At 43.7% G+C, this 26,762-nt stretch overlaps 1 protein-coding gene across 1 annotated transcript; it reads right to left on the reverse strand.

The window, feature by feature from the left end:
• Positions 1 to 490: 490 nt before the first annotated feature.
• On the reverse strand, positions 491 to 26,145 carry LOC137333863 (probable G-protein coupled receptor 139). Its single transcript, XM_067998251.1, has 3 exons — positions 26,111 to 26,145; positions 19,430 to 19,560; positions 491 to 1,395 (listed from the first exon to the last, which is right to left on the reverse strand). The coding sequence occupies exons 1-3, from the start codon at positions 26,143 to 26,145 to the stop codon at positions 491 to 493; spliced, it is 1,071 nt and encodes a 356-aa protein (XP_067854352.1).
• Between the last annotated feature and the right edge of the window lie 617 nt (positions 26,146 to 26,762).

A 26,762-nucleotide genomic window follows, 5' to 3' on the forward strand; every position in this document is an offset into this window, starting at 1 on the left:
ACTATAGAATTCCGACGGACTGAGGGAATAATTAAAGACTTCTGAGTGTCTGAGGGATTAACTACAGCCAGTTGACTGACTGAGGGAGTAACTGCAGGCTGCTGAGTGAGTGAGGGATTAACTACAGGCAGCTGAGTGACTGAGTAGCCTAACTACAAGCTGCTGAGAGGACCGACTTGTGATGACATTAAGGATACATATGACACGTTTATTTTCTGTAGAATTGGAGATCTTTAGTCTTTGTTTTATTTGATTGTCATTTCTTTGATAAATAATCAGGTAAAAATCCTGATGAAAAATTCTTCACAATGCTACCAGTCACGTTTCAATGAGTTCCAACCCAAGTATTGGATTAGCTTTAAAATGGCGCATGATTACAATTGTGTCAATGATGTTTTGTGTTTCCAGTAAGAGAAGCCGGGATGGGATTTCTGGGATGGAATGTGCAACACAATCAGTTCTGGTGAAGAAAATTGCTCAGCTCTTACTGTTATTTAAACAACTGGGCAATCAGAACGAAGGGATAAGTGAGCACATGCTGAAACTCCTCTCGGAATTGGGTCTGGGTCACGACGTAGATGCAGGTGTTGCTGCAGGAACTGAGGAGCCGGAGCATTGGCCCGATGTAAAAAATGACAGGTGGAAGGCGGCTTGCGATGAGTAGATCAATGAAGTGATTTAACGTAATTCGTTCGTGGATGGTGTACACAGCTTGTGTCATCCACAGCAGTATGAAGCTTGCAGATATGCTGAAGAGCAGAATGATGGATTTCCTGCGGTTCTCCATCTCCGTATCCTTGTGATTCTCCCTGTCCCTGTTCCCCCGGAGCTCCCTGCGCACTCGACTCGCCACTAAAATGTGTCTGACAGTCAGAGCGTTGAGGAGCAGGATCAGAGCGAACGGCAGCAGTGGAGTAAACACACGATGTAAAAAGTCAAATGTTTTCCACAGGGGTGAGCTATAGTAGCTGAGCTTCACCATGCAAAACAACGGGATGAAAAAGAAGTACACAGGTTGATATCGAAAATACCAAGGGACGTTCTTCAAAGAGCTCAGCGCACACACTGTTCCGATAATCACAGCCGCTGTTCTCACGGTGCAATAATGAGTTTTCAGCTTCTGGCAACAAATGGCCACAAATCGATCAAAGGTGAAAGCGACTGTGAACCAGACAGAACAGTCCGTGGCTGCATATGTGAAGCAGTCAATGAGACCACACAGGGTAATGTATTTTGTGAATGGATCCCTGAAATAAAGAGGGACAATATGGTTCAGTATCACGTCAGTGAAGATAACGGTGAGATCAGCCGCTGCCATGGCGACCAAGTAACAGGTGATGCATCGGGACAGACCGCACTTTCCCCGGGACAAGATCAGGATCACCAGCAGGTTAACTGAGACAAATAGAAACAAAAAGATCAGTATCATAACTCATCAGATTGGCAGCAAAGAATGTACAGGATTTTGAGAGGAATTTATACTGTCCTTACTGCATTCAGGAAATGGAGACTGATAAAATGGAGACAAATTCAGTAATAAACAGAATCGCTGAACACTATAAAGGAACACACGCCAGTCCACCGCAATGAGTGAGTGGAGAGATAGTCAAATGAAGGATGGGGTCGATTCGGCACCAAAACGCAAATCATCTTGTGGAGGCAGAGGGCATAGCTGAGGTATTAAATGAGTACTTTGCATCTGTCTTCGGTAACAAAGACAATGTTGCCAAAGTCGCAGTAAAGGAGGAGGAAGTCGAGAAATTTGGATTGGATAGAAATAGATAAAGTGGTTGGGATGCATTCTAGGTTGCTAAGGGAGGTTAGGGTGGAAATAGAGGGAGCTCTCGCCACAATCTTGCAATCCTCCTTGGATATGGAAGTGATGCCAGAGAACTGGAGAATTGGAAATGTTACACCTCTGCTCAAAAACTGGGAGAGGAGTAAACCAGGTACCTACACGTCAGTCAGTCTGACGTCGGTGGTGGGGAAACTTCTGGAGACCATAATCAGGGACAACATTAATTGTCACTTGGAAGAACTTGGTTAATCAATGACAGCCAGCACGGATTGGTTAAACGAAAATTGTGTCGAACAAACTTGATTGAGTTCTTCAATTAAGCAACGGAGAGGTTTGATGTGTCTATGGACTTTCAAAAGGCGTTTGAAAACGTGCCACATAATCGACTTGTTTGCAAAATTGAAGCTCGTGGGATTAAAGGGACAGTGGCAGCGAGATTATGAAATTGGTTATGAAACAAAAAGCAGACAGTAGTGGTGAACGGTTGTTTTTCAAACTGGAGGGAAGTTTAGAGTGGTGTTCCCCAGCGGTCAGTATTAGGATCACTGGTCTTTTTGATATATTTTAATGACCTGGACTTGGGTGTTCAGGGTATAATTTCAAAGTTAGCACAAAGCTTGGAAATGTAATAAACAATGTGGAGGATCGTAATAGATTTCAGGAGGACATAGACAGACTGGCGAAATGGGAAGACACAGGGCAGATTACATTTAATGCAGAGAAGTGTGAGGGTGATGCTTTTTTGTCGGAAAAATTAGGAGAAGCAATATGAAATAAATGGTATAATTTTAAAGGGGGTGAAGGAACAAATAGACCTGGGGGTGTATGTACACAAATCTTTGAAGGTGGAAGGACAATTTAATGAAGCTGTTAAAAAAGCATACTGGATCAGTGGCTTTAAAAACACACATCCCTGCCACGGCAACCTCTGCAAGACATGCCAGATCATCGACACAGATACCACCATCACACGAGAGGACACCACCCACCAGGTTCATACTCCTGTGACTCGGCCAACGTGGTCTACCTGATACATTGCAGGAAAGGATGTCCCGGAGAATGGTACATTGGCGAGACCATGCCGACACTGCGACAATGGACGAACGGACACCGCAAAACAATCGCCAGACAGTAGAGTTCCCTCCCAGTCGGGGAACACTTTAGCAGTCAAGGACATTCAGCCACCGATCTTCGGGTAAGCGTTCTACAAGGCAGCCTTCGAGACACACGACAACGCAAAATCGTCGAGCAGAAATTGATAGCCAAGTTTCGCATCCATGAGGACGGCCTCAACTGGGATCTTGGATCCATGTCACGCTAAACGTAACCCCACCAGCAGGAAAAAAACGTTATCTGTTTTTAATCCAACTGGACATTCTCTCTCTCTCTCTCTGCCTTTCGGGTCTCTTTCTCTGTTTGTCTGTGTAATCTGACCCATTGTGTATTCAGTATACTGGGATGTACTGTTTTCCGTGTCCAACCTGTCTGAACACCAACGACACCTTTGATTGGTGTGATTGTGTCCCAGCCAAATATAAGATATGCGATTTGAGAACCTTTCATTCACTCACTCACCTGACGAAGGAGATAATCTCCGAAAGCTTGTGATTTTCAAATAAAACTGTTGGACTATAACCTGGTGTTGTAAGATTCCTTACATTTAAAAATAGAAGCATAGGCCAGACTAGGAACCCCACGATGGGTGGGAGAGATGCGGGGCAGAGTTTAATCCATCAAATGCGCAAAACGCGACCCCAACCCGCTGCTCACATGCCCATTGCAGTTTTTAAGGCGGTGGATAGCGGGATATCCTTGTGTCCCAGCGTGGAGAGACAGGAAACTTCATTATCATATTTAAATCGGGAACGCACAATGCAATTGGGAACTCAATTTAAAATTCACTGCTGCTGCAGGGGTTTCCCGGTGGTTGGGAAAGCCGGCAGTGAAAGAGAGGCGGAAACTGCCGCGTCCACAAGGTAAGTGCCTTTTCCAGCACTTATTGTGGGCCAGGAGGTGCAGGAGTGCTCTCGCTAGCTCCCTTAAGGAAGCCGTCTGCCTCCCCTTTGCTGATTTAGGCCTCTCTCTCCCTCCTGCCATGTTCACAGGTCTCCCTTCCGTCCGGTCACGGTGTCCGATATTCCCTCACCTGCTGTGATGGCCGATCTTTCCCCCCTCCTGGTCAGGAAATGGAACAACGAAGAGATGATGAGGTCCTGCTGTTAAGTTCAGCAGGACCTCCGTGTCCCCAGCGTTGTGGTTCTTCAGTTGCTTTCAGCGTCGCCTGCACCCTCCCCGCCTCCACATAATTATGGTATCTCTACGGGATCAAGGGCTTTATTAATTGTGGCGTAGACTACAAATGCAAGGCTGTGATGCTAAACCTTAATAAATCACTGGTTAGGCCTCAGTTAGAGCATTGTGTCCAATTCTGGGCACCATACTTTAGGAAGGATGTCAAGGCTTTGCAGAGGGTGCAGAGTAGATTTACTGGATTGCTGGAATGTTACCAGGGAAGAGGGACTTCAGTTATGTGGAGAAATCGGAGAAGCTGGGATTTTTCTCTTCAGAGCAGAGAAGGTTAAGGGGAGATTTAAAAAAGGTATTCAAAATTATGTTTGGTTTTGATATAGATAGGCAGATTTTTTTCTGCTGGCTTGAGAGTTGGTAAGCAAAGGACACAGATTGAAGACAATTGCCATAAAAGCCAGAGGGGGATTTTATTTACACAGCGAGTTATTATGATCTGGGATGCTCTTCGAGAAAGAGTGGTGGAAGCAGATTCAATAATAACTTTCAAAATTCTATGGGGAAAGAGTAAGGGAGTGGGACTAATTGGATAGCTCTTTCAAAGAGCCGGCACAAGGATGATGGTCCGAATAGTCTCCTTCTGTGCTGTATAATTCTACGACAATATGTTTTAGAACCGACAAGGAAACAGGCCATTCTGGATTTGGTGATGAGTAATGAGCCTAAATTAGTCAAAAATCTGACGGTAGGGGAACATCTTGCGAATAGTGGCCATAAAATGAATAGGAGATATTAGGTTTGAGAGCGAGAAGAGAGAGTCACAAACTAAGGTTTTAAATTTAAGTAGGAAAATTTTGAAGGGATGAGAAATAAATTGATCACATTAAACTGGGCTGAGCTGTTAATGGGTAAACCTAAAAATACAGTGGGAAGTATTCACAGATGTTTTTGACACAATCTGGAAAAGTCAAATCAGAATATTTTCTCAATGCTGACTCATTAGGAGCTGTGTAGGAGCATAGAGATTTATGGCTCCAGGTACACAAAGCACTAAAAGCAAGTGCACATGTACAAAAAGCAATGAAAAAGACAAATGGAATAACGGCCTTTATCTGAAGGAGGCTGGAATACAAAGGGTGGAAGTTATGCAACAGTTGTAAAGAGCTTTGGGCCCAACACATCTGGGGCACTGCGTTTAGTTCTGGGCGCCGTACCTCAGGAAAATATATATTGGCCTTGAGGTGGTGCAGTGCAGATTCATTAGAATGACACCAGGGCTTAAAGCTTAAATTATGAGGACAGGTTGCATAATTTTGGTTTGTGTTTCCTTGAGTTTAGAAGATGATCTAAGTGTTTCAAATGGTAAAGAGATTTGGTAGTGTAGATACAGAGGAACTGTTTGTTCTAATGGGGAAATCAAGAACAATTGAGCACAATCTTAAAATTAGAACTAGGTGGTTCAGGATTGAAATCAGGAAGCACTTTTTTCACACAGAGGTAATGAAAATCAAAAACTCATTTACAATTGAAATTTTCAAGACTGAGATCGATAGATTCTTGTTGGGTAAGTGTATCATGGGAAATGGAGCAAAGGCGGGTCATTAAAATTGAGTTAGAGATCAGCCATGATTTAATTGAATAGCAGAACTGTCTGGATAGGTTGAATTTCCTATTCCTGTTCCGATTTTCCTAAGAAATCATTGTAATATGGCCAGGAGCTGATGACCTGAGTGAGTGGCAGTGCAATATTCATAAGGATGGAGAGCCTTAAAGATTAACAACGTTGGTGGGGGCGGGGTGCGGGGGGCGGGGGGTTGGGTGGTGGGGGTGCGGTCGGGAGAAGTGGGGGAGGGGAGAAAGAGAAATTACTGACCTGGAGAGAAATCAGTTGCAAGTGACCAAATTCAGCCACCAATTGTTTTATCTCACAATTGAATTGTTCAGGTATAATTAGATACCAGTTAGTGAGACTGATTCACATCAAGAAGCAGGAAGGCTAAAGGAAACTGAAGCTCAGAAAGTGGAGAGAAAGGGAGAAAGAGAGAGAGAAAAGAAGAGAGAAAGATTCTGAAAGGGTCCAGTAAGAACAACATCATCCAGTACAAAGCAGTCCGCTTGATCAGCAGCCCATCCACCATCTTAATCATTCACTCCCTCCACAATCGGTGCATCATGGCTGCAGTGTGTACTATCTTCAGGATGCATTGCAGCAACTCACCAACTACACCTCCCAAATCCACGACCTACACCACTTAGAAGAACAGGGGCAGTTGATGCATGGGAACACCACCACCTCCAAGTCACTCACCATCCCAACTTGGACATACATAAGCATTCCTTCATCGCCTCTGGGTCAAAATCCTGGAACTCACCACGCTAAGGCTTTGTGGGAGCAGCTTCAACACTCGGACTACAGCGGTTTAAGAAGAAATCTCACCACCTTCTCAAGGGATCGGCACTCGTATAGCTTAGATAACAGAACTATCCCTGGTACAGCTTACATGCTAGAAATAGCCCTGGTATAGCTTAGATGTTAGAACTCGCTTTGTTATTGTCAGATACTGGAACTAGCCATTGCTAGCATAACTGGATGAAACCAGATTGCCACAGGAAATAATGCAACCAGTTCTGGATCAAGGAAGTCAGCAACATTTTTACTAACTTGATAGATTTATTTGGGGGGCCTATGATGAAAATGAATTACTGTCCGGCTACAAAAAATGGAACATTGTGCAATCCTCAACTTAAATATTTATTAAGCCTAAAAGCTAAGATTGAACTAAGTCATAATAAAGTGGAACCCAGTGCAATACTGTTGTATTTCTAAAATTTAGCAATTGATGTCAGGTATACCTTTTTGGATACTGCTGGGGGAGATGGCTCACCAGGGGAAGGTGGCAGCGGCCAGGTTCAAGGCACCGTGGCTGGCTCTGCTGCACAGGAGGGCAGGAAAAAGAGTGGCAGAGCTATAGTGATAGGGGACTCGATTGTAAGGGGAATAGACAGGCGTTTCTGCGGACGCAACCGAGACTCCAGGATGGCATGTTGCCTCCCTGGTGCAAGGGTCAGGGATGTCTCGGAGCGGCTGCAGGACATTCTTGAGGGGGAGGGTGAACAGCCAGTTGTCGTGGTGCATATAGGTACCAACGATATAGGTAAAAAACAGGATGAGGTCCTACAAGTTGAATTTAGGGAGTTAGGAGTTAAACTAAAAAGTAGAACCATAAAGGTAGTAATCTCAGGATTGCTACCAGTGCCACGAGCTTGTCAGAGTAGGAATGACAGGATAGCTAGGATGAATACGTGGCTTGAGAGATGGTGCAAGAGGGAGGGATTCAAATTCCTGGGACATTGGAACCGGTTGTGGGGGAGGTGGGACCAGTACAAATTGGACGGTCTGCTTCTGGGCAGGACTGGAACCAATGTCCTAGGGGGAGTGTTTGCTAGTGCTGTTGGGGAGGGTTTAAACTAAAGTGCAGGGGGATGGGAACCGATGCAGTAAGTCAGTGGGAATTAAAGTGGTGACAGAAACAAAAGGCAGCAAGGGAGAGTGTACATAACATGACCGGACAGATGGTCTGAGAAAGCAGGGCAAAGACCAAGGGAAGTCTAGATTAAACTGCATTTATTTCAATGCAAGAAGTCTGATGGGCAAGGTAGATGAACTCAGGGCATGGATGGGTACATGGGACTGGGATGTTATAGCTACTACTGAAACATGGCTAAGGGAGATGCAGGACTGGCAGCTCAATGTTCCAGGGTACAGATGCTATAGGAAAGATAGAGCAGGAGGTAAGAGAGGAGGGGGAATTGCGTTATTGATTAGGGAGAACATCACGGCAGCCGTGAGAGAGGATATATCCGAGGGTTCGCCCACTGAGTCTATATGGGTGGAACTGAAAAATAAGAAGGGAGAGATCACGTTGGTAGGATTGTAATACAGACCCCCAAATAGTCAACTGGAAATTGAGGAGCAAATATGTAAGGAGATTACAGACAGCTGCAAGAAAAATAGGGTGGTAATAGTCGGGGACTTTAACTTTCCCAACATTGACTGGGACAGCCTTAGCATTAGGGGATCGAGAGAAATTTGTTGAGTGTATTCAGGAGGAATTTCTCATTCAGTATGTGGATGGCCCGACTAGAGAGGGGGCAAAACTTGACCTCCTCGTGGGAAATAAGGAAGGACAGGTGACAGAAGTGTTAGTGAGGGATCACTTTGGGACCAGTGATCATAATTCCATTAGTTTTAAGATAGCTATGGAGAATGATAGGTCTGGCCCAAAAGTTAAAAATCTAAATTGGGGAAAGGCCAATTTTGATGGTATTAGACAGGAACTTTCAGAAGTTGATTGGGAGAGTCTGTTGGCAGGCAAAGGGACGTCTGGTAAGTGGGAGGCCTTCAAAAGTGTGTTCACCAGGGTTAAGGGTAAGCACATTCCTTATAAAGTGAAGGGCAAGGCTGGTAGAAGTAGGGAACCTTGGATGACTCGGGAGATTGAGGCCCTAGTCAGAAAGAAGAAGGAGGCATATGACATGCATAGGCAGCTGGGATCAAGTGGATCCCTTGAAGAGTATATTGATTGCCCTTGTAGAGTTAAGAGAGAAATCAGGAGGGCAAAAAGGGGACATGAGATTGCTTTGGCAGATAAGGCAAAGGTGAATCCAAAGAGCTTCTACAAATACAAAAAGGGCAAAAGAGTAGGGCCTCTTAAGAATGAACAAGGTCATCTATGTGCGGAACCACAAGAGATGGGTGAGATCCTAAATGAATATTTCGCATCGGTATTACGGTTGAGAAAGGCATGGATGTTAGGGAACTTGGGGAAATAAATAGTGATGTCTTGAGGAGTGCACATATTACAGAGAGGAAGGTGCTGGAAGTCTTAACGCGCATTAAGGTAGATAAATCTCCAGGACCTGATGAAGTGTATCCCAGGACGTTATGGGAGGTTAGGGAGGAAATTGTGGGTCCCCTAGCAGAGATATTTGAATCATCCACCGCTACAGGGGAGGTGCCTGAAGATTGGAGGGTAGCAAATGTTGTGCCTTTGTTTAAGAAGGGTGGCAGCGAAAAGCCTGGGAACTACAGACCAGTGAGCCTGACATCTGTAGTGGGTAAGTTGTGAGAGGGTATTCTGAGAAACAGGATCTACGGGCATTTGGAGAGGCAGGGACTGATTCGGAACAGTCACAATGGTTTTGTGAGTGGAAAATCATGTCTCACAAATTTGATTGAGTTTTTTGAAGGAGTAACCAAGAAGAGAGATGAGGGCTGTGCAGTAGACGTGGTCTACATGGACTTTAGCAAAGCCTTTGACAAGGTACCGCATGGTAGGTTGTTACATAAGGTTAGATCTCACGGAATCCAAGGTGAGGTAGCCAATTGGATACAAAATTGGATTGACGGCAGAAGACAGAGGGTGGTTGTAGAGGGTTGTTTTTCAAACTGGAGGCCTGTGACCAGCCGTGTGCCTCAGGGATCGGAGCTGGGTCCGCTGTTATTTGTTATTTATATTAATGATTTGGATGAGAATTTAGGAGGCATGGTTAGTAAGTTTGCAGATGATTGGTGGCGTTGTGGACAGTGAAGAAGGTTATCTAGGATTGCAACGGGATCTTGATAAATTGGTCCAGTGGGCCGATGAATGGCAGATGGAGTTTAATTTAGATAAATGTGAGGTGATGCATTTTGGTAGATCGAATCGGGCCAGGACCTACTCCGTTAATGGTGGGGCGTTGGGGAGAGTTATAGAACAAAGAGATCGAGGAGTACAGGTTATTAGACCCTTGAAAGTGGAGTCACAGGTGGATAGGGTGGTGAAGAAGGCATTCAGCATGCTTAGTTTCATTGGTCAGAACATTGAATACAGGAGTTGGGATGTCTTGTTTAAGTTGTACAAGACATTAGTTAGGCCACACTTGGAATACTGTGTCCAGTTCTGGTCACCCTATTATAGAAAGGATATTATTAAACTAGAAAAAGTGCAGAAAAGATTTACTAGGATGCTACCGGGACTTGATGGTTTGACTTTTCGGGAGAGGTTGGATAGACTGAGACTTTATTCCCTGGAGGGTTGGAGGTTTAGGGGTGATCTTATAGAAGCTTACAAAATAATGAGGGGCTTAGATAAGGTAGATAGTCAAAATCTTTCCCCAAAGGTAGGGGAGTCTATAACGAGGGGGCATAAATTTGAGGTGAGAGGGTAGAGATACAAAAGGGTCCAGAGGGGCAATTTTTTCACTCAAAGGGTGGTGAGTGTCTGGAACGAGCTGCCAGAGGCAGTAGTAGAGACGGGTACAATTTTGTCTTTTAAAAAGCATTTGGAAAGTTACATGGGTAAGATGGGTATAGAGGGATATGGGCCAAGTGCAGGCAACTGGGACTAGCTTAGTGGTATAAACTGGGCGACATGGACATGTTAGGCCGAAGGACCTGTTTCCATGTTGTAAACTTCTATGATTCTATGATTCTATGATTCTATGTCATGATCACTCTGGTAACTGTCTTACCTTTGAATCGATCGATTTAGGGACATAAGTTAGTGTCAAAGATAGAATATGGCATCATCATTCATTTCTTCACCTCAAGTTAGGCAAGAATGTAAGCAGAATATTTTCTGAATTAGCATTTATATAATTATGTTTTCTAACGTAAACTCTAAAATACAAATGCCTTAATTGGAGGAGGGCAAATTTCAGTGGCATGAGAACTGATCTGGCCCGGGTAAATTGGAATCAAAGATTGACAGGTCGAACTGTAATTGAACAATGGGTGGCCGTTAAGGAGGAGATGGTTCAGGTACAGTGTAGGTACATTCCCACGATGGGATCAGGGACCAAAAAGGTGATCTGCTCATGGAGGCAAAGGGCATGGACGACGTACTAAATGGCGACTTTGCATCAGTGTTTACCAAGGAAGAAAATGCTGCCAGAGTCTCAGTAAAGGAAGTGTAGTTGAAATACTGGATGGGCTAATAATTCATAAATAGGAGGGACTAGAAAGGCTAGCTGTACTTAAAGTGGATAAGTCACCCAGACTGGATGGGGATGCATCCAATTTTGGTGGGTGAAGTAAGGGTGGAAATTGCGGAAGTGCTGGCCATAATCTTTCAAACATCCTTAGAAACGGGGGTGGTGCCAGAGGAGTGGATGAACCTTTATAAAACACTGGTTCGATCACAACTGGAGTATTGCGTGCAGTTCTGGGCACCGCACTTTGGGAAAGATGTGAAGGTCTGAAGGCCTTCGAGAGGGTGCAGAAGAGATTTACTGGAATGAATCCAGGGGTGAGGGACTTCAGTTACATGGATAGACTGGAGAACCTGGGTTTTCTCCTTGGAACACAGAAGGCTGACAGGAGATTTGATAGAGATGTTTAAAATCAAGTCTGGACAGAAAAGTTGGAGAGAAACTTTTCGCATTGGCAGAAGGATCAAGAACCAGAAGACATAGATTGAAGGTAATTGGCAAAAGAGCCAAAGGTGACATGAGGAAACACTTTTTTATGCAGCGAGTGGTTAGGATCTGGAATGCACTGCCCGAGGGTGTGGTGGACGCAGATTTAGTCGTGGCTTTCAAGATGGAACTGGATAAGTAATTGAAAGGGAAAAAAATGTAATGCTACGGGGATAGGGCGGGGGAGTGAGACTGGCTGGATTACCATTGCATTGAGCTGGGACAGACTCGATGGGCCAAATGGTCTTCTTCCGAGATGTAACCTTTCTATGATTCTATGTTGAAGTTACAACAGGGAATCGGGCCATTCAGCACATCCAGTACATGTTGGCGCTCACGAGCAAATGGTTCTAATCACATTTACCCACACTGATAACATATCCCTTCAGCCCGTTTTACTTCATCAATCTATCCAGTATAATCATGAATGTTGACATAGTTCCTGCTTCAACCACCAACCGTGCAAATGAATTCCACAGCCTCACAACTCTCTGTGTGAAGACGTTTCTCCTGCCCCCTGTTCAAAACCTCCTACATTTAATCTTGTATCTTTGCACCATAGATCATAGAAACATAGAATGATATAGCACGGAAGGAGGCCATTCAGCCCATCATGATTGTACCAGCTCTTCTTGGAAGGGCTAACCAATTCGTTCCATTCCCCTGCCCTTTCCCCATAGACCTGCAAATTGTTCCCCTTCAATTATTTATCCAATTCCGTTTTGAAAGTTATTGCTGAATCCGCATTCTCCATCCTTCCAGGGAGTGCATTCCAGATCATAATAAGTCGTTGTGCAAAATAAATTCTGCTCATCTCCTTCTCTGGTTCTTTTGCCAATTACCTTAAATCTTTGTCCATTGGTTACCACTGGAAACGGTTTCTACTTACTTGCTCTATCAAAACCATTCATGATTTTGAACACCACTATTAAATCACCCCTGAGCGTTCTCTGGTCTCAGGAGAGCAACACCAGCTTCTCCAGTCTCTCTACGTAACTGAAGTCTCACATCCTTGGTACCTTTGTGGTAAATCTCCTCCGCACCCCTTCTGAGGCCTTGATATACTTCCTGAAGAGTGTTGCCCAGAATTGGACACAATAATCCAAGTGGGGCCTAACCAGTGATTTATAAAGGTTTAGCATAACTTCCTTGTTTTTGCCACTGTTTATAAAGCCAAGGATCCCATGTTACTTCTTAACAGCCTGATCAATTTGTCCTGCCGCCTTCAATGATTTGTGCAAGTACACCCCCAAGGCTAGCTGTTGCTGCACTCCCTTTAAAATTGTATCATGCATTTATAGAACATAACTACAAAATCACTGTTAAAAATGAAGTGAGGTGAAGAATTAATAATACAAACTAAATTATCTGTACAGCAATGTGCACAACATCCGAAATAAAACGGGGGAACTGGAGGCAATAATTGATAGCGAGGAGCCAGTTTTAGTAGGGATAACTGAAACATGGCTACATAAAGAACATAACTGGCAGTTAAACATATTAGGATATAACATATTTAGAAAGGATAGGGCAGGAAGAAGGGTGGTGGGGCACCTGTCCTAACTAAAGACAAAATAATGATCGTAGAAAAAAGGGACAGAGCTAACATTAAGAGAGAAACAGAATCCATATTGATTGAGGCAAAGCTTAAGAAGGGATCGATCACGTTAATAGATATATTATACTAACCAACTAAGAGTGGAAGGTAAATGGAGGATGAAATATGTTGACAAATCTATGAAATGTGTAAAAAACATCGAATAATAATCATGGGAGATTTCAACTACCCTCAAATAAAGTGGGAAGAAGATGTGGGTGTGGGGAAAGGGGAAAAAGGGGTGAAGTTTTTACAGTTTGGACAGGACTCCTTTCTTCCCCAGTATGTGAGAAGCCCAACAAGACAGGACGCACTGCTGGATCGAGAAATGTGAAATGGATGAAAATAGATAAGTAAAGTAAGCATATGGGAATGTCTAGGCAATAACAATCATAATAATAATTGCGAACGACATAAGTAAGGCAAAGACTAAAGTAATAGATCGGAAAAAAGGATAATTTTGAGGGATGAGAATGGAGCTAGGGAAGGCAACTGGAAAAAATGTTGACAGACAAGGTGATAGAACAGAAGTGAGAAATATTTTAATCGATGATTAATAGAGTTCAGGAGAAATATATTCCTCTTAGAGACAAGAACAAACTAGTCATGGATGAATAAAGAGGTAAGAGTCAAATAGACACGAATGAAAAAGATATACACTAAGTACATAAACAATAAAGGAGAGGATGACAAAACGGAACACGAGGAGGTTATTATAAAAGTCAAAAATACAATTAGTAAAACAAAAAGGGACTACCAAATAAAATGATCAAGCAATATAAAAATAAATATTAAATTCATGCAATAGATGTAATAGATTTTGATTTTCAAAAGGCCTTCGATAAGGTAGCGCATTGTAGACTCATGACTAAGGTCAGAACATGTGGAATCAGAGGACAGGAAGCAGAATGGATAGTAAGCTGATAACAAAACAGAAAACAGACAGGAGGAGTTAAGGGTAGCTCCTCAGACTGGCAAAAGGTGGGAAGTGGTGTTCCACGGGGATCGGCGCTGGGACCACTGTTGTTCACAATTTACATCAATGATTTGAACTCGGGAAGCGGAAGTACAATTTCAAAATTTGCGGACAACACCAAATTAGTCATAGAGTCATAGAGTTATACAGCACGGATAGAGGCCCTTCGGCCCATCGTGTCCGCGCCGGCCATCAAGCCCTGTCCACTCTAATCCCATATTCCAGCATTTGGTCCGTAGCCTTGTATGCTATGGCATTTCAAGTGCTCATCCAAATGCTTCTTGAATGTTGTGAGGGTTCCTGCCTCCACAACCCTTTCAGGCAGTGAGTTCCAGACTCCAACCACCCTCTGGGTGAAAAAGTTCTTTCTCAAATCCCCTCTAAACCTCCCGCCTTTTACCTTGAATCTATGTCCCCTTGTTATAGAACCCTCAACGAAGGGAAAAAGCTCCTTAGTATCCATCCTATCTATGCCCCTCATAATTTTGTACACCTCAATCATGTCCCCCCTCAGCCTCCTCTGCTCCAAGGAAAACAAACCCAATCTTCCCAGTCTCTCTTCATAGCTGAAGCGCTCCAGCCCTGGTAACATCCCGGTGAATCTCCTCTGCACCCTCTCCAAAGCGATCACATCCTTCCTGTAGTGTGGCGACCAGAACTGCACACAGTACTCCAGCTGTGGCCTAACCAGTGTTTTATGCAGCTCCATCATAACCTCCTTGCTCTTATATTCTATGCCTCGGCTAATAAAGGCAAGTATCCCATATGCCTTCTTTACCACCTTATCTACCTGTTCCGCCGCCTTCAGGGATCTGTGAACTTGCACACCAAGATCCCTCTGTCCCTCTGTCTTGCCTAGGGTCAACGACAATATGCAAGAAGACATTAATAAACTTGCAGAATCAGCGTTTAATTGGCAAATTAACTTCAATATACATAAGTGTGAGGTGGCGCATTTTGGTAGGAAGTATAAGGAGGCCACATACTGCTTGGATAATAAGAGCCAAAATCAGTTAGAGGAGCAAAGGGGTCTCGGGATACAGATACACAAATCACTAAAACTAGCAACGCATGTTGATAAGGCCATAAAAAAGGCAAAACCAGCATTGGGGTTTATTTCTAGAATGATAGAATTGAAAAGCAGAGAAGTTATGCTAAACTTGTATGGAACATTGGTTAGACCACAGTTAGATTGAAGAGCACAGTTCTGGTCTTCACATTATAAAAAGGATATAGAGGCATAGGAGAAGTTGCAAAACATGATGATACTCGAACTGAGTGGATGTACTTATCAGAAAAGGCTGAACAGGCTGGGACTGTTTTCCCTAGAATAGAGAAGGCTGAGGGGTGACATAACAACGACGTTCAAGATAATGAAAGGGTTTGAAAGTGTAGATGTAAAGAAAATGTTTCCAGTTGTGGGGGAGTTCAAATATAGAGGTCATAAATACAAGATAAGCACCAATAAATCAGGAGAAACGTCTTTACCCAAAGAGTGGTAAGAATGAAGAACTCGATACCACAAGGAATAGTTGAGGCAAATAGCATAGACGCATTGAAAGGGAAGGTGCATAAGCACATGCGGGAGAAAGGAATATGCTGATAGGTTTTGATGAACAGCGGTGGGACGAGGCTCGGGCGGAGCATAAACGCTGTCAGAGACCATTTTCGCTGAGTGGCCTGTTCTCTGCTGTGGACTTGATGTAATTCGTTATTTTGCCTCTCCTCATTCTTCCTACCAAAATGTATCACTTCACACTTCTCTGCGATAAAATGCATCTGCCATGTGTCTGTCCATAACACCAATCTGTCTGTGTCCTCCTGAAGTCCGTTACTATCCTCCTCACTCTTTAATATATTTCCAAGCTTTGTATCCGCTGCAAACTTTGAAATTATCCGCTCCATACCTAAGATCAGGTGTTTAATATATATCAAAAAGAGCAGTGGTCCCAATACCGAAACCTGGGGGACTGTACACTTCCCTCCAGTCTGAAAATTAGCCGTTCACCACTACTCTCGGCTTTCTGTCTATCTATGCTGCCACATTCCCTTCAATCCCATGGGCTTCACGTTTGCTAAATAGAAATTATGTGGTACGTTATCAAACGCCCAAGGCCACTTGTCTTGATCGCTCAATCACTGGAAGAATTCAGCTTCTATCTACCCTGTCCCTTCCATTCATAATTTTAAACACTTCTAATATATCACCTGGTAACCTGATTTGTTCTACGAAAAATGAAGACACATTTTCAAGTATTTCTATTCCCTCATGCCAGGCAGCATCCTCGTGAATCTGTGTTGCGCTCTCTCTAAAGACTCAATATCCTTGATAAGTGTGGACCCTAATATTGCACACTGTACTCTAACTATGATCTCATTGAGGTTTTATAGGTTATCTTGAATTATATATTCTATACCTGTGTAGTTAAAAAACCTGGAAGCCCATTCCGTTTGTTTACTGCAGGAGAACTCCAGTTAAGTAAATGCAGCATCAAACACAGAACCCTGGACACTCAAGGTGATTCCCCACACATTTCTACCTGAGGTCTGTCAGTGAAGCTTAGGGCTTTCCAGACACTCGGCTCTATCTTAATAACTCTGAGGGCCCCAATGTTTGAATCTCCTGGGCTCCAATGGTATCACAATAACATTGTAAGAAAGCAGCACATTAACCGGAATGAGCCATAAAAGTGCAGTTCTCTGACATCTGAACATCGCGCCAGCACTGTGAACCTGCTCTTGATCAAATTCAGGGAAACTGAGGTTCCTGAGTTACACATTGGGATAGATTAGGAGCACGGAAATATAAACAACCTATGCTATCAACATACCAGCTCAATAGAGAGAGAGAGAGCGGGAGAGAGAGAAAAGGTGAGACAGAGAGATAAACAGAGAGGAAAAGATACAGAGAGAGAGAATGCGAGACAACGAGAAAGAGAGACGAGACAGAGACAGAAAGGGTGAGAAAGAGGGCGATTGAGAGTGAAACAGAAAGTGAGAAACAGAGAGAGAGAGAGGCAGTGAGTTAGAGACGAAGAGAGACAGAAAGAGAGAGAGAGCGAGTCAGAGAGAGAAAGAGACAGGGAGATACAGAGAGACAGAGAGAGAGAGGGAGAGAGAAAGAGTGACAGAGACAGAGAAAAAAAGAGAGAAATAGAGACAGAGAGCAGGACAAAGACAGAGCGAGTTGGAGAGAGAGCGAGACAGAGAGCGCGAGAAAGAGAAAGAGAGGGAGGGTCAGAGAGCGAGAGACCGAGGCAGAGAAGGACAGAGAAACAAAGAGAGAAAGAGAGACAGTGAGAGAGCGAAGCATATAGAGAGAGACAGAGAGAGAAAGAGTGACGAGAGACACATTCACACACAAAGAGCGAGCGAGTCGCAGACAGAGAGAGAGAAAGAGAAACAGAGTGAGAGCACGAGAGAGAGAGAGCGAGAGAGAGGCAGACCGAGAGAGACAGAGAGAGAAATAAAACAGGGAGACAAAGAGAGAGAGATGGGAGAAACTCAGTCAATCTGTACTGCTCAATATAACCGGAGCAGCGCCAGGTAATCACAATATTAAACAGTTTAAAAGCAATGACTGAGCAATCTGACTGGATATATTGCAATCTGTGGATTCCAGTTAGTGCATTAAATTAGTGCAGGGGAAATCAGGATGTGCTCAACTGAAACTAAGTGACCTGCACAGACTGAATACAAGCTGCGTCCGTGAGGATCAGTTTGCTGTCGTCAGTACTGAGCTCGCACTCAGTCACAAACCTGTCATCTTGAGCGACTGCTCTGTCTCAATCAGAGATTGTCGGACAGGTCCATGGGGCAGCGTCACTTATATCGGAGATTCACATTAATATCGTTTGTGCAAGGGAGTTGAGTGAAAATGGGAAATGTGTCTTTCGTTGAATGCAGCTTTCACAACAGGAAATTGACAAACTGGCGAAAACAACCTTGCATTTTCAGGAACAGCAGCAACACACAGTCACTTACCTGGGATAGCAACAGCAGCAAGAATGGGGTAGAAAATCCTTCTTGTCTCTTTAAGGATCATGTCGTGAGTCGGTTGGTGCTTCAGCCTCTCCCAGTCCCACTCCAAGCCCCAGTCTCAGATCCAGTCTCAGTTGCAGCCTCACTCCCAGTCCCAGTCCCTGTACCACTCCCAGCCTCTCTCAAGCGATGCATTGAGAGAAGCTTCTATTTCAAGACAGGAGGAAAACCCCCGTGAGGCGAGGAGAGGTCGGGGAAGGTTACAGCCCCTTTCATATTATTCACAGTCAGCTGCACACAGCAGATTGGAAAATGCTGTCAAGGGTATTATATAACATTATATTTAAATAGGTGTACAACAGATGTGGAACCTTGCGAAATCGAATTATTAAATCCCTGTCAATTAAATCACGACATGACAATCTTGTGCATTCAGCTGAATACCTGACTCATTTAACTGCCTGTTTCGCAATTAAAGGTGGACAATTGGAGCGGAAAGAATTAAGGACTTTCTTAAATGTAGAGTTTCAGGCGAGTAAAGGCCAGACACACACATGCTGGAATTGGTGATTGGATCCTAAAACATATGACGATGGAACACAGCCCGGCTCCTGAAATCTACAATCAGATGTTGGCAGCATCTGTTGCAAAGTTACCAACCCTCCCACTGAGGTGTCATCCGTTAAAAGGAAGAGAACAGGGACAAGTTAGGGAAACATTAACATAGACACAGAAACAAACTGCCACCACAGGGGGACCATTACAAATCAGAGAGAAGCCACAGAGAGCGAGCGAGCGAGAGAGAGAGAGAGAGAGAGAGAGATTGGGCAGCGTAGAACTGCAGCGGCACAATAGGGAACAACTGGCAACACATTCGGTGCTGCTGCACCACATAGATGTACCCATACAAGAGAGAGAAAATCAGAGTTAGAGGGAGATAGACAGAGACCGAGAAAAAGAGACCGAGTCAAGGAGGCCAGAGAGAGGGAGACAGAGAAAGGGAGAGAGAAGGAGAGACGGAGACAGAGACTTAGGGAGACAGAGAGTCAGAGAGATAGAAAGACAAAGAGACAGAGAGACAGAAAGAGAGAGATGGAGAGAGAGAAAGAGAGAGAGAACCAGACACACAGAAAGACAGATAGACAAAAAGACAGAGAGGATCAGACAGAGAGAGACATGCAGAGAAGATAGTGTCACTGGCCTCACCTACACTGTCAATATCTAATACAGGCAAATCACTGACTCACTTATACGGTCAATATCCAAACCAAACTTATCACTGAGCTCAACTACATTGTCAATATCCAAACCAGACGACAAGTGGTAGTATCTACACTGTCAATAACCAACCCAGTCTTACTACTTACCTCACCTACGCTGTCAACATTCAATCCAGGCAAATCATTGATCTCAAACAAACTATCAATTTCGAACACGGACACATCGCTGACCTCAGCTGCACTGTCAACATCCAACCGAGTCACATCACTGATCTCACCTAAACTGTCAATATTCAACACAGACAACTCACTGTTCATAGAATCACAGAAATTTACGGCACACAAGGAGGCCATTAGGCCCATCGTGTATGTGCCGTCCGATAAATAGTTATCCTGCCTATTCCCACTTTCCAGCAGTTGGACCAAACCCCTGTAGCTTATGGCACTTCAAGTGCTTATCCAATTACTTTTTAATTGTGATGAGGGTTTCTGCGTCTACCACCCTTTCAGGTAGTGAGTTCCACACCCTCTGGGTGAAAAAAGTTCTCCGCAGCTCCCCTCTTATCTTTCCACCAATTACTTTAAATCTATGCCCCCTGAGTATTGACCCATCTGCTAAGGGAAATAGATCCATCCTATCCATTCTATCTCGGCCCCTCATTATTGTATATACCTCAATTAAATCACCCCTTAACCTCCCCTGTGCCAAAGAAAACAACCACAGCCTATTCAATCTTTTCCCAAAAGCTAAAATTCTCCAGTCCTGGCATCATCCTCGTAAATCTCCTCTGTACCCTTTCTAATGGAGTCGCTTTGTTCCTGTAATATGGTGACCAGAACATTACGCAGTACTCAAGCAGGCCTAACTAGTTTTGTGCAGTTTCAGCATAACACCCCTAATCTTATATTCCATGCCTCGGCTAAGAAATTAAAGCATCCCGTATGCCATCTTAACCACCTCATCTATCCGTCCTGCTACCTTCAGGGATCTGAGACTTCCCCTTCATAAAGCCATGCTGACTTTGTCCTATTAAATTATGTTTATCCAAATGTTCCGCTACTGTCTCCTTAATAATAGACTCCAAAATTTTACCCACCGCAGATGTTAGGCTAACTGGTCTATAATTTCCAGTCTTCTGCCTACTCCCCTTTTTAAATAAGTGTGTTACATTAGCAGTTTTCCAATCCTTGGACCTTTGCCGAGTCCAGAGAATTTTGGAAAATTATTACCAAAGCATCCACAATCCCCACTGCCACTTCCCTAAAGACCCTAGGATGTAAACCATCAGGTCCAGGGTATTTATTCACCTTGAGTCCCATTAATTTACTAAGTACCAATTCCTTAGTGATTTTAATCGTATTTAGCTCCTCCCCCCCAGAGCCCCCTGTTTGTCCAGTGTTGGGATATTCTTAGTGTCCTCTACCGTAAAGACTGAAACAAAATATTTGTTCATCATTTTTGCCATCTCCATGTTTCCCACCATTAATTTCCCGGTCTCATCCTCTAAAGGACCTAGGTTTACCTTAGCCACCCTTTCACTTTTGATATAACTATAGAAACTCTTGCTATCTGTTTTTATATTTTTTGCTAATGCATTTTCATAATCTATCTTCCCTTTCTTAATCAATCCTTTAGTTACTTTTTGCTGTCTTTTGAAGACTTCCCAATCTTCTATCTTCCCACTAAGTTTGGCTACCTTATATGTCCTTGTTTTTAGTCGTATGCTATCCTTAATTTCTTTACTTAGCCACGGATGGCTGTCATTTCTTTTACACCCTTTTTTCCTCAGTGGAATATGTATTTTTTGAAAGTTATATAATAACTCCTTAAATGAACACCACTGCTCATGTACCGTCTTGACATTTAATCTATTTTCCCAGTCCACTTTAATCAATTCTGCTCTCATACCATCATAGTCTCCTTTATTCAAGCTCAGTACGCTTGTTTGAGAACCAACCTTCTCATCCTCTAATTGGATATGGAATGTAACCATGTTATGGTCACTCATTCCAAGGGGATCCTTAACTAGGACATTATTAATTAATCCTGGCTCATTACACAGGACCAGGTCCAAGGTTGCTTCCCCCTTGTAGGATCAGTTACATACTGCTCAAGAAATCCATCCCTAATACACACAATAAACTCTTCCTCAAGGCTGCTCTGCCCAATTTGATTTGTCCAGTTAATATGATAGTTAAAATCTCCCATAATTATAGCTGTTCCCTTATTACATGCCCCGACTTTTTCCTGATTAATACATCTTCCAGCAGTGTTGCAACTATTAGGAGGCCTAAATACTATGCCCACTAGTGGTTTTTTTCCCCTTATTGTTCCTTATCTCTACCCAAACTGTTTCATTAACCTGATCCTTTGTCCCAATATCATTTCTCTGTATTACAGTGATTCCTTCCTTTATTTACATTGCCACCCCACCTTCCCTTCCTTCCTGCTTGTCCTTCCTGATTGTTAAAAACCCTGGCATATTTAATTCCCAGTCGTTGTCAACCTGCAGCCATGTTTCTTTAATGGCCACAAGATCATACCCATACGTAGTTATTTGTGCCGTTAACTCGTCCATTTTGTTACGAATGCTACTTGCATTCAGATAAAAAACTTTCAAATATATTTTGTGACACTTAGTTCCTGCTTTTTCCTTTTTTAGCACTTTACCTTTTGCTCCATACCTTCTGTTCCCAACCCCCTGCCACAGCTGTGATGCTGGGTTAATCGCCTTACGCCTTCTAGTTTTTATTTTATCTGTCGTGCCTAAAGTACACTTTCTTTCTGCTGCTGTACGCTTTTCCGTTTCACTTGTTCTTGAACAACTGTTTGTACTATTTGTATTGTAGATTTCCCCTGGGTCTTCCCCTCTCTTGCTGCTCTCAACTTTATTCCCTTCTGACTCCCCGCTCAGGTTCCTATCCCCCTGCCACTCTCGTTTAAACCTTCCCCAACAGCACTAGCAAACACCCCCGTGAGGACATTGGTCCCGGTCCTGCTCGGGTGCAACCCATCCCGCTTGTACAGTTCCCACCTTCCCCAGAACCGGTCCCAATGTCCAAGGAATCTAAATCCCTCCCTCCTATACCATCCCTGCAGCCACGCATTCATCCTGTCTATTCTCCTATTCCTATACTCAATAGCACGTGGCACTGGTAGTAATCCTGAGATCACTGCCTTTGAAGTCCTGCTTTTTAGTTTATCTCCTAACTCCTTGAATTCACCTTGCAGGACCTCATCCCATTTTTTACCTATGTCGTTGGTACCAATATGAACAACGACTACTAGCTGTTCACACTCCCCCTCCAGAATTCCCAGCAGCCGCTCCGTGACATCCTTGACCCTAGCACCAGGGAGGCAACATACCATCCTGGAGTCACGTTTGCGGCTGCAGAAATGCCTATCTGTTCCCCTTACAATTGAATCCCCTATCACTATAGCCCTGCCACTCTTCTTCCTCCCCTCCTGTGCAGCAGAGCCACCCGTGGTGCCCCGAACTTGGCTCTTGCTGCTTTCCCCTGATAAGCCATCTCCCCCAACAGTATCTAAAGCAGTATATCTGTTGAGAGGGAGATGGCCCCAGGGGACTCCTGCTCCACCTGCCTAGTCCTTTTACTCTGCCTGGCGGTCACCCATTTCCTTTCTGCCTGCGTAATCTTTACCTGCGGTGTGACCACCTCACTGAATGTGCTATCTACGAAAGTCTCAGCATCGCGGATGCGCCACAGTGAATCCACCCGCAGCTCCAGCTCCGAAAAATGGTTAGCCAGTCGTTGCAGCTGGACACACTTCCTGCACATATGGTGACCAGGGACACCGGTTGTGTCCATGACTTCCCACATAGTGCAGGAGGAGCATATCACGGGTGCGAGCTGTGCTGCCATGACTTGCCTTAGACTCTCAGACTCTCCTCCCGCTCTAGGTCTCTCCTGTTATACTGTGCTCACCTCTCGGACACTCCTGCCTCACCTGTGACGTCGCACAGTAATTGTCTCTTGTTGCAGGTCTGCTGCTGCTTTTATTCCCCAATCTCAGTCTTCTACTCTCAGGTCCACTGCTGCTCTGGGGAAAAAGTTAAGAAAAACAAGGCAAAGCAGCACCTCCTTCCCCCATTTCAATGAACTCCCACACTTACCAAACTCTCTGTTCACACTGTGTCGTCCGCACACCGTGCTGTCGCACTGACAGGCCCCTATATTTCTTCAGTTTATGACTCAGATGAGTCAGGCCCGCCCCACCTTCAGGTACCAGTTTAATCTCGCGAGCCAATTAACTTAGTACAGCAGCTCTCTCTGCTGAAGCCTGTCAGAAACTTAAAAATTTAAACTTTAAAATTGAACTTAAACAGTTGATAGCAATTGAACTTAAACAGTTGACAGCAATATGCATTAGATTTTCAAGAGATTAACCCTTAAACTCTCTCTTGCTCTTTATGTATTAATTAAACATCTTTGTGGTTTCCTTGATCTTATTTGCCAGTATTTTTTCATGCTCTCCCTTTGTTTTCCTAATTTCCTTTTTAATTTCACTCCTGCACTTTCTATATTCCTCTCGGTTTTTTGCAATATTGAGCTGTCGATATTTGACATAAGTTTCCCTTTTCTGTTGTATCTTGCCCTGTGTGATCCTTGACATCCAGCCAGCTCCAGATTTGGAAGTCCCACCCTTTTTCATTTTGGGAACATGTTTGTTTTGAGCACTCATTTTTTGTCCATTGAATGCTCTGACACTAATTTACCTTCAAGTAACTGTTTCCAGTCCACTTTTGTTCAATCAATTCTCATTTTAGTACAATTGGCTTTTCCCCAATTGAGAATTCTCACTCATGTTCTATCTTTGTCCTTTTCCAGGACTATGCTAAATCTAAATGAGTTATGATCACTCCCAGTAAAATGCTCTCCCATTGGTACTCCTTTCACCTGCCCAGAACTGCCCCCTCTCTTGTTGGGCTTGCTGCATACTAGCTGAAAAGCTCTCCTGAATGCAACTTAAGAATTCTGCGCCCTCTATACCCTTCACACTGCTTGCGTCCCAGTAAACAGTAGGTTAGTTGAAATCCCCCTACAATTACTGCCCTATTGTTTTTGGAATTCGCAGATATTTGCCTAAATATTTGCTCTTCTTTTCTCCCTACGACTGTTTGGGCAGCTTCAGTACACCCCATCATTGAGATTGCCCCTTTTTTGTTCTTTGTCTCAACCCATATGGCCTCATTTGATGATCCTTCTAACATCTACTCCCTCCTCGCAGCTCTAATTGTTTCTTTAACCAATATTGTCACCTCCATCCTATTTTCCCGCCACTCTATCTCGCCTGTAAACACTGTAACCAGGAACGTTGAGCTGCCGTTCCTGCCCCTCTTTAAGCCATGATTCAGTTATAGCTAAGATATCATACTTCCATGTGTCTATCTGTGCCCTAAGCTCATCACCCTTATTCACTCAATTACTTGAATTGAAGCATATACCATTAAGCACTAACAAACTCTTGTGTTATTTATTTTCTAACCTTTGTTTCCTCTGCCTTCCAAACATCCTCATTATTTTTTTAACTTCCTTTTCCAGCTTTGCTTCTCTTCCCTTCTGAATTTAAGCTCAGGTTCCCGTCCCCTTGTCAAGCTAGTTTATACCTTCCCCAATCGCATTAGCAAACCTCCCCACGAGGATAATGGTCCCTGCCCTGTTGAGGTGCAGCCTGTCCGGACAGTACAGGTCCCACCTCACCCAGAACCGGTGCCAATGCCGCAGCAATTTAAAGCACTCCCTCCAGCACCATCTCTCCAGCCAAGCATTCATCCTCCTATCCTACGATTTCTATACTCACTCGCGCGTGGCACTGGAAATAATCGGGAGATTACTACCTTTGAGGTTCTGCTCATTAATTTCGTTCCTAGCGCATTAAAATCTGCTTGGAGGACCTCATCCCTCTATCTACCTATGTCGTTGGTACCATTATGGACCACGACCTCTGTCTTTTCACCCTCCCACTTCAGAATGTTCTTCAGCTGCTCAGTGACACCCTTGTCTCTGTCACCAGGGAGGCAACATAGCTTCCTGGAATCACAACTGTAGTCATCTGCCTTATTCACTAGATTACTTGCATTGAATTATATACCATTAAGCAATGACAAACTCTTGTGTTGTTTATTTTCTAACCTTTGTTTCTTCTGCCTTCCAAACATCCTCATTATTTTTTTATTTTCATTTTCTAGCTGTGCTTCTCTTCCCTTCTGAATTTAAGCTCAGGTTCCCATCCCCTTGTCAAGATAGTTTATACCCTCCTCAATAGCATTCGTAAAACTCCCCACGATGATAATTGTCCCTGCCTTGTTGAGGTGCAACCTGTCTGGAGTGTACAGGTCCCACCTCACCCAGAACCGGTCCCAATACCCCAGCAATTTAAAGCCCTCCCTCGTCCACCATCTCTCCAGCCACACATTCATTTGCTCTATCCTCCTATTTCTATACTCACTAGCGCGTGGCACCGGGAGTAATCCGGAAATTAATATCTTTGAGGTCCTTCACATTAATTTCTTTCCTCGTGCCTTAAAATCTGCCTGCAGGACCTCATCCCTCTATCTACCTATGTTGCTGGTAACAATATGGACCACGACCTCTGGCTTTTCACCCTCCCACTTCAGAATGTTCCGCAGCCGCTCAGTGACATCCTTGTCTCTGGCACCAGGGAGGCAACATAGCTTCCTGGCATCACGACTGCAGTAGCAGAAACGCCTCCCTTTTCCTCGAATTATTGAATCCCCTTTACCCCTTGATTATTTACTATTATTGGTATGCTTTTAGTGTATTCTGCTGTGACGACAGATATAACATACCTGTTCAATGCCTCTGCCTTTTGCTTGTTTTCCATTTTTATTTCCCCAAGCTCATCCTCTAAGCAACCTAGACTTACTTTAGCTACTCTCTTCCTTTTTATTTACTTGTAAAAGCTCTTACTGTGAGTTTTTATATTTCTTGCTAGTTTACTCTCATAATTTATTTTCTCCTTCTTTACTATTGTTTTCATCCCGCTTTGGCGGTTTCTAAAGTTTTCTTGATCTTCAGGCTTACCTCTAATCTTTGCCACGTTGTACGCATTTTCCTTTAACTTGACACCATCCTTAACTTCCTTAGTTGGTCATGGTTGGTACACCTTTCTTATGGAGTCTTTTCTTCTCAATGGGGTTTATTTTTGTTGAGAGTCATAAAATACCTTTTTAAAAGTCTGCTGCTGCTTATCCACTGCTATACCTTCTAATCTGTTTTCCCACTCCGTTTTAGCCAACTCTGTCCTCATGCCATTGTAATTGCCCTTATTTAGGTTTAATACAGTAGTTTCAGATCCAAGATCCTCACTCTCAAACTGGATGTGAAATTTTATCATATTATAATCACTGTTTCCTAAGGTAGCCTTTACTTTGTAGTCAGTCTCTCATTACCCATTACCAGATCTAAAATGGCCTGTTCCCTGGTTGGTTCCACAACGTA

Source organism: Heptranchias perlo, chromosome 16 (assembly GCF_035084215.1).
Source record: "Heptranchias perlo isolate sHepPer1 chromosome 16, sHepPer1.hap1, whole genome shotgun sequence".
Lineage (NCBI taxonomy): Eukaryota > Metazoa > Chordata > Chondrichthyes > Hexanchiformes > Hexanchidae > Heptranchias > Heptranchias perlo.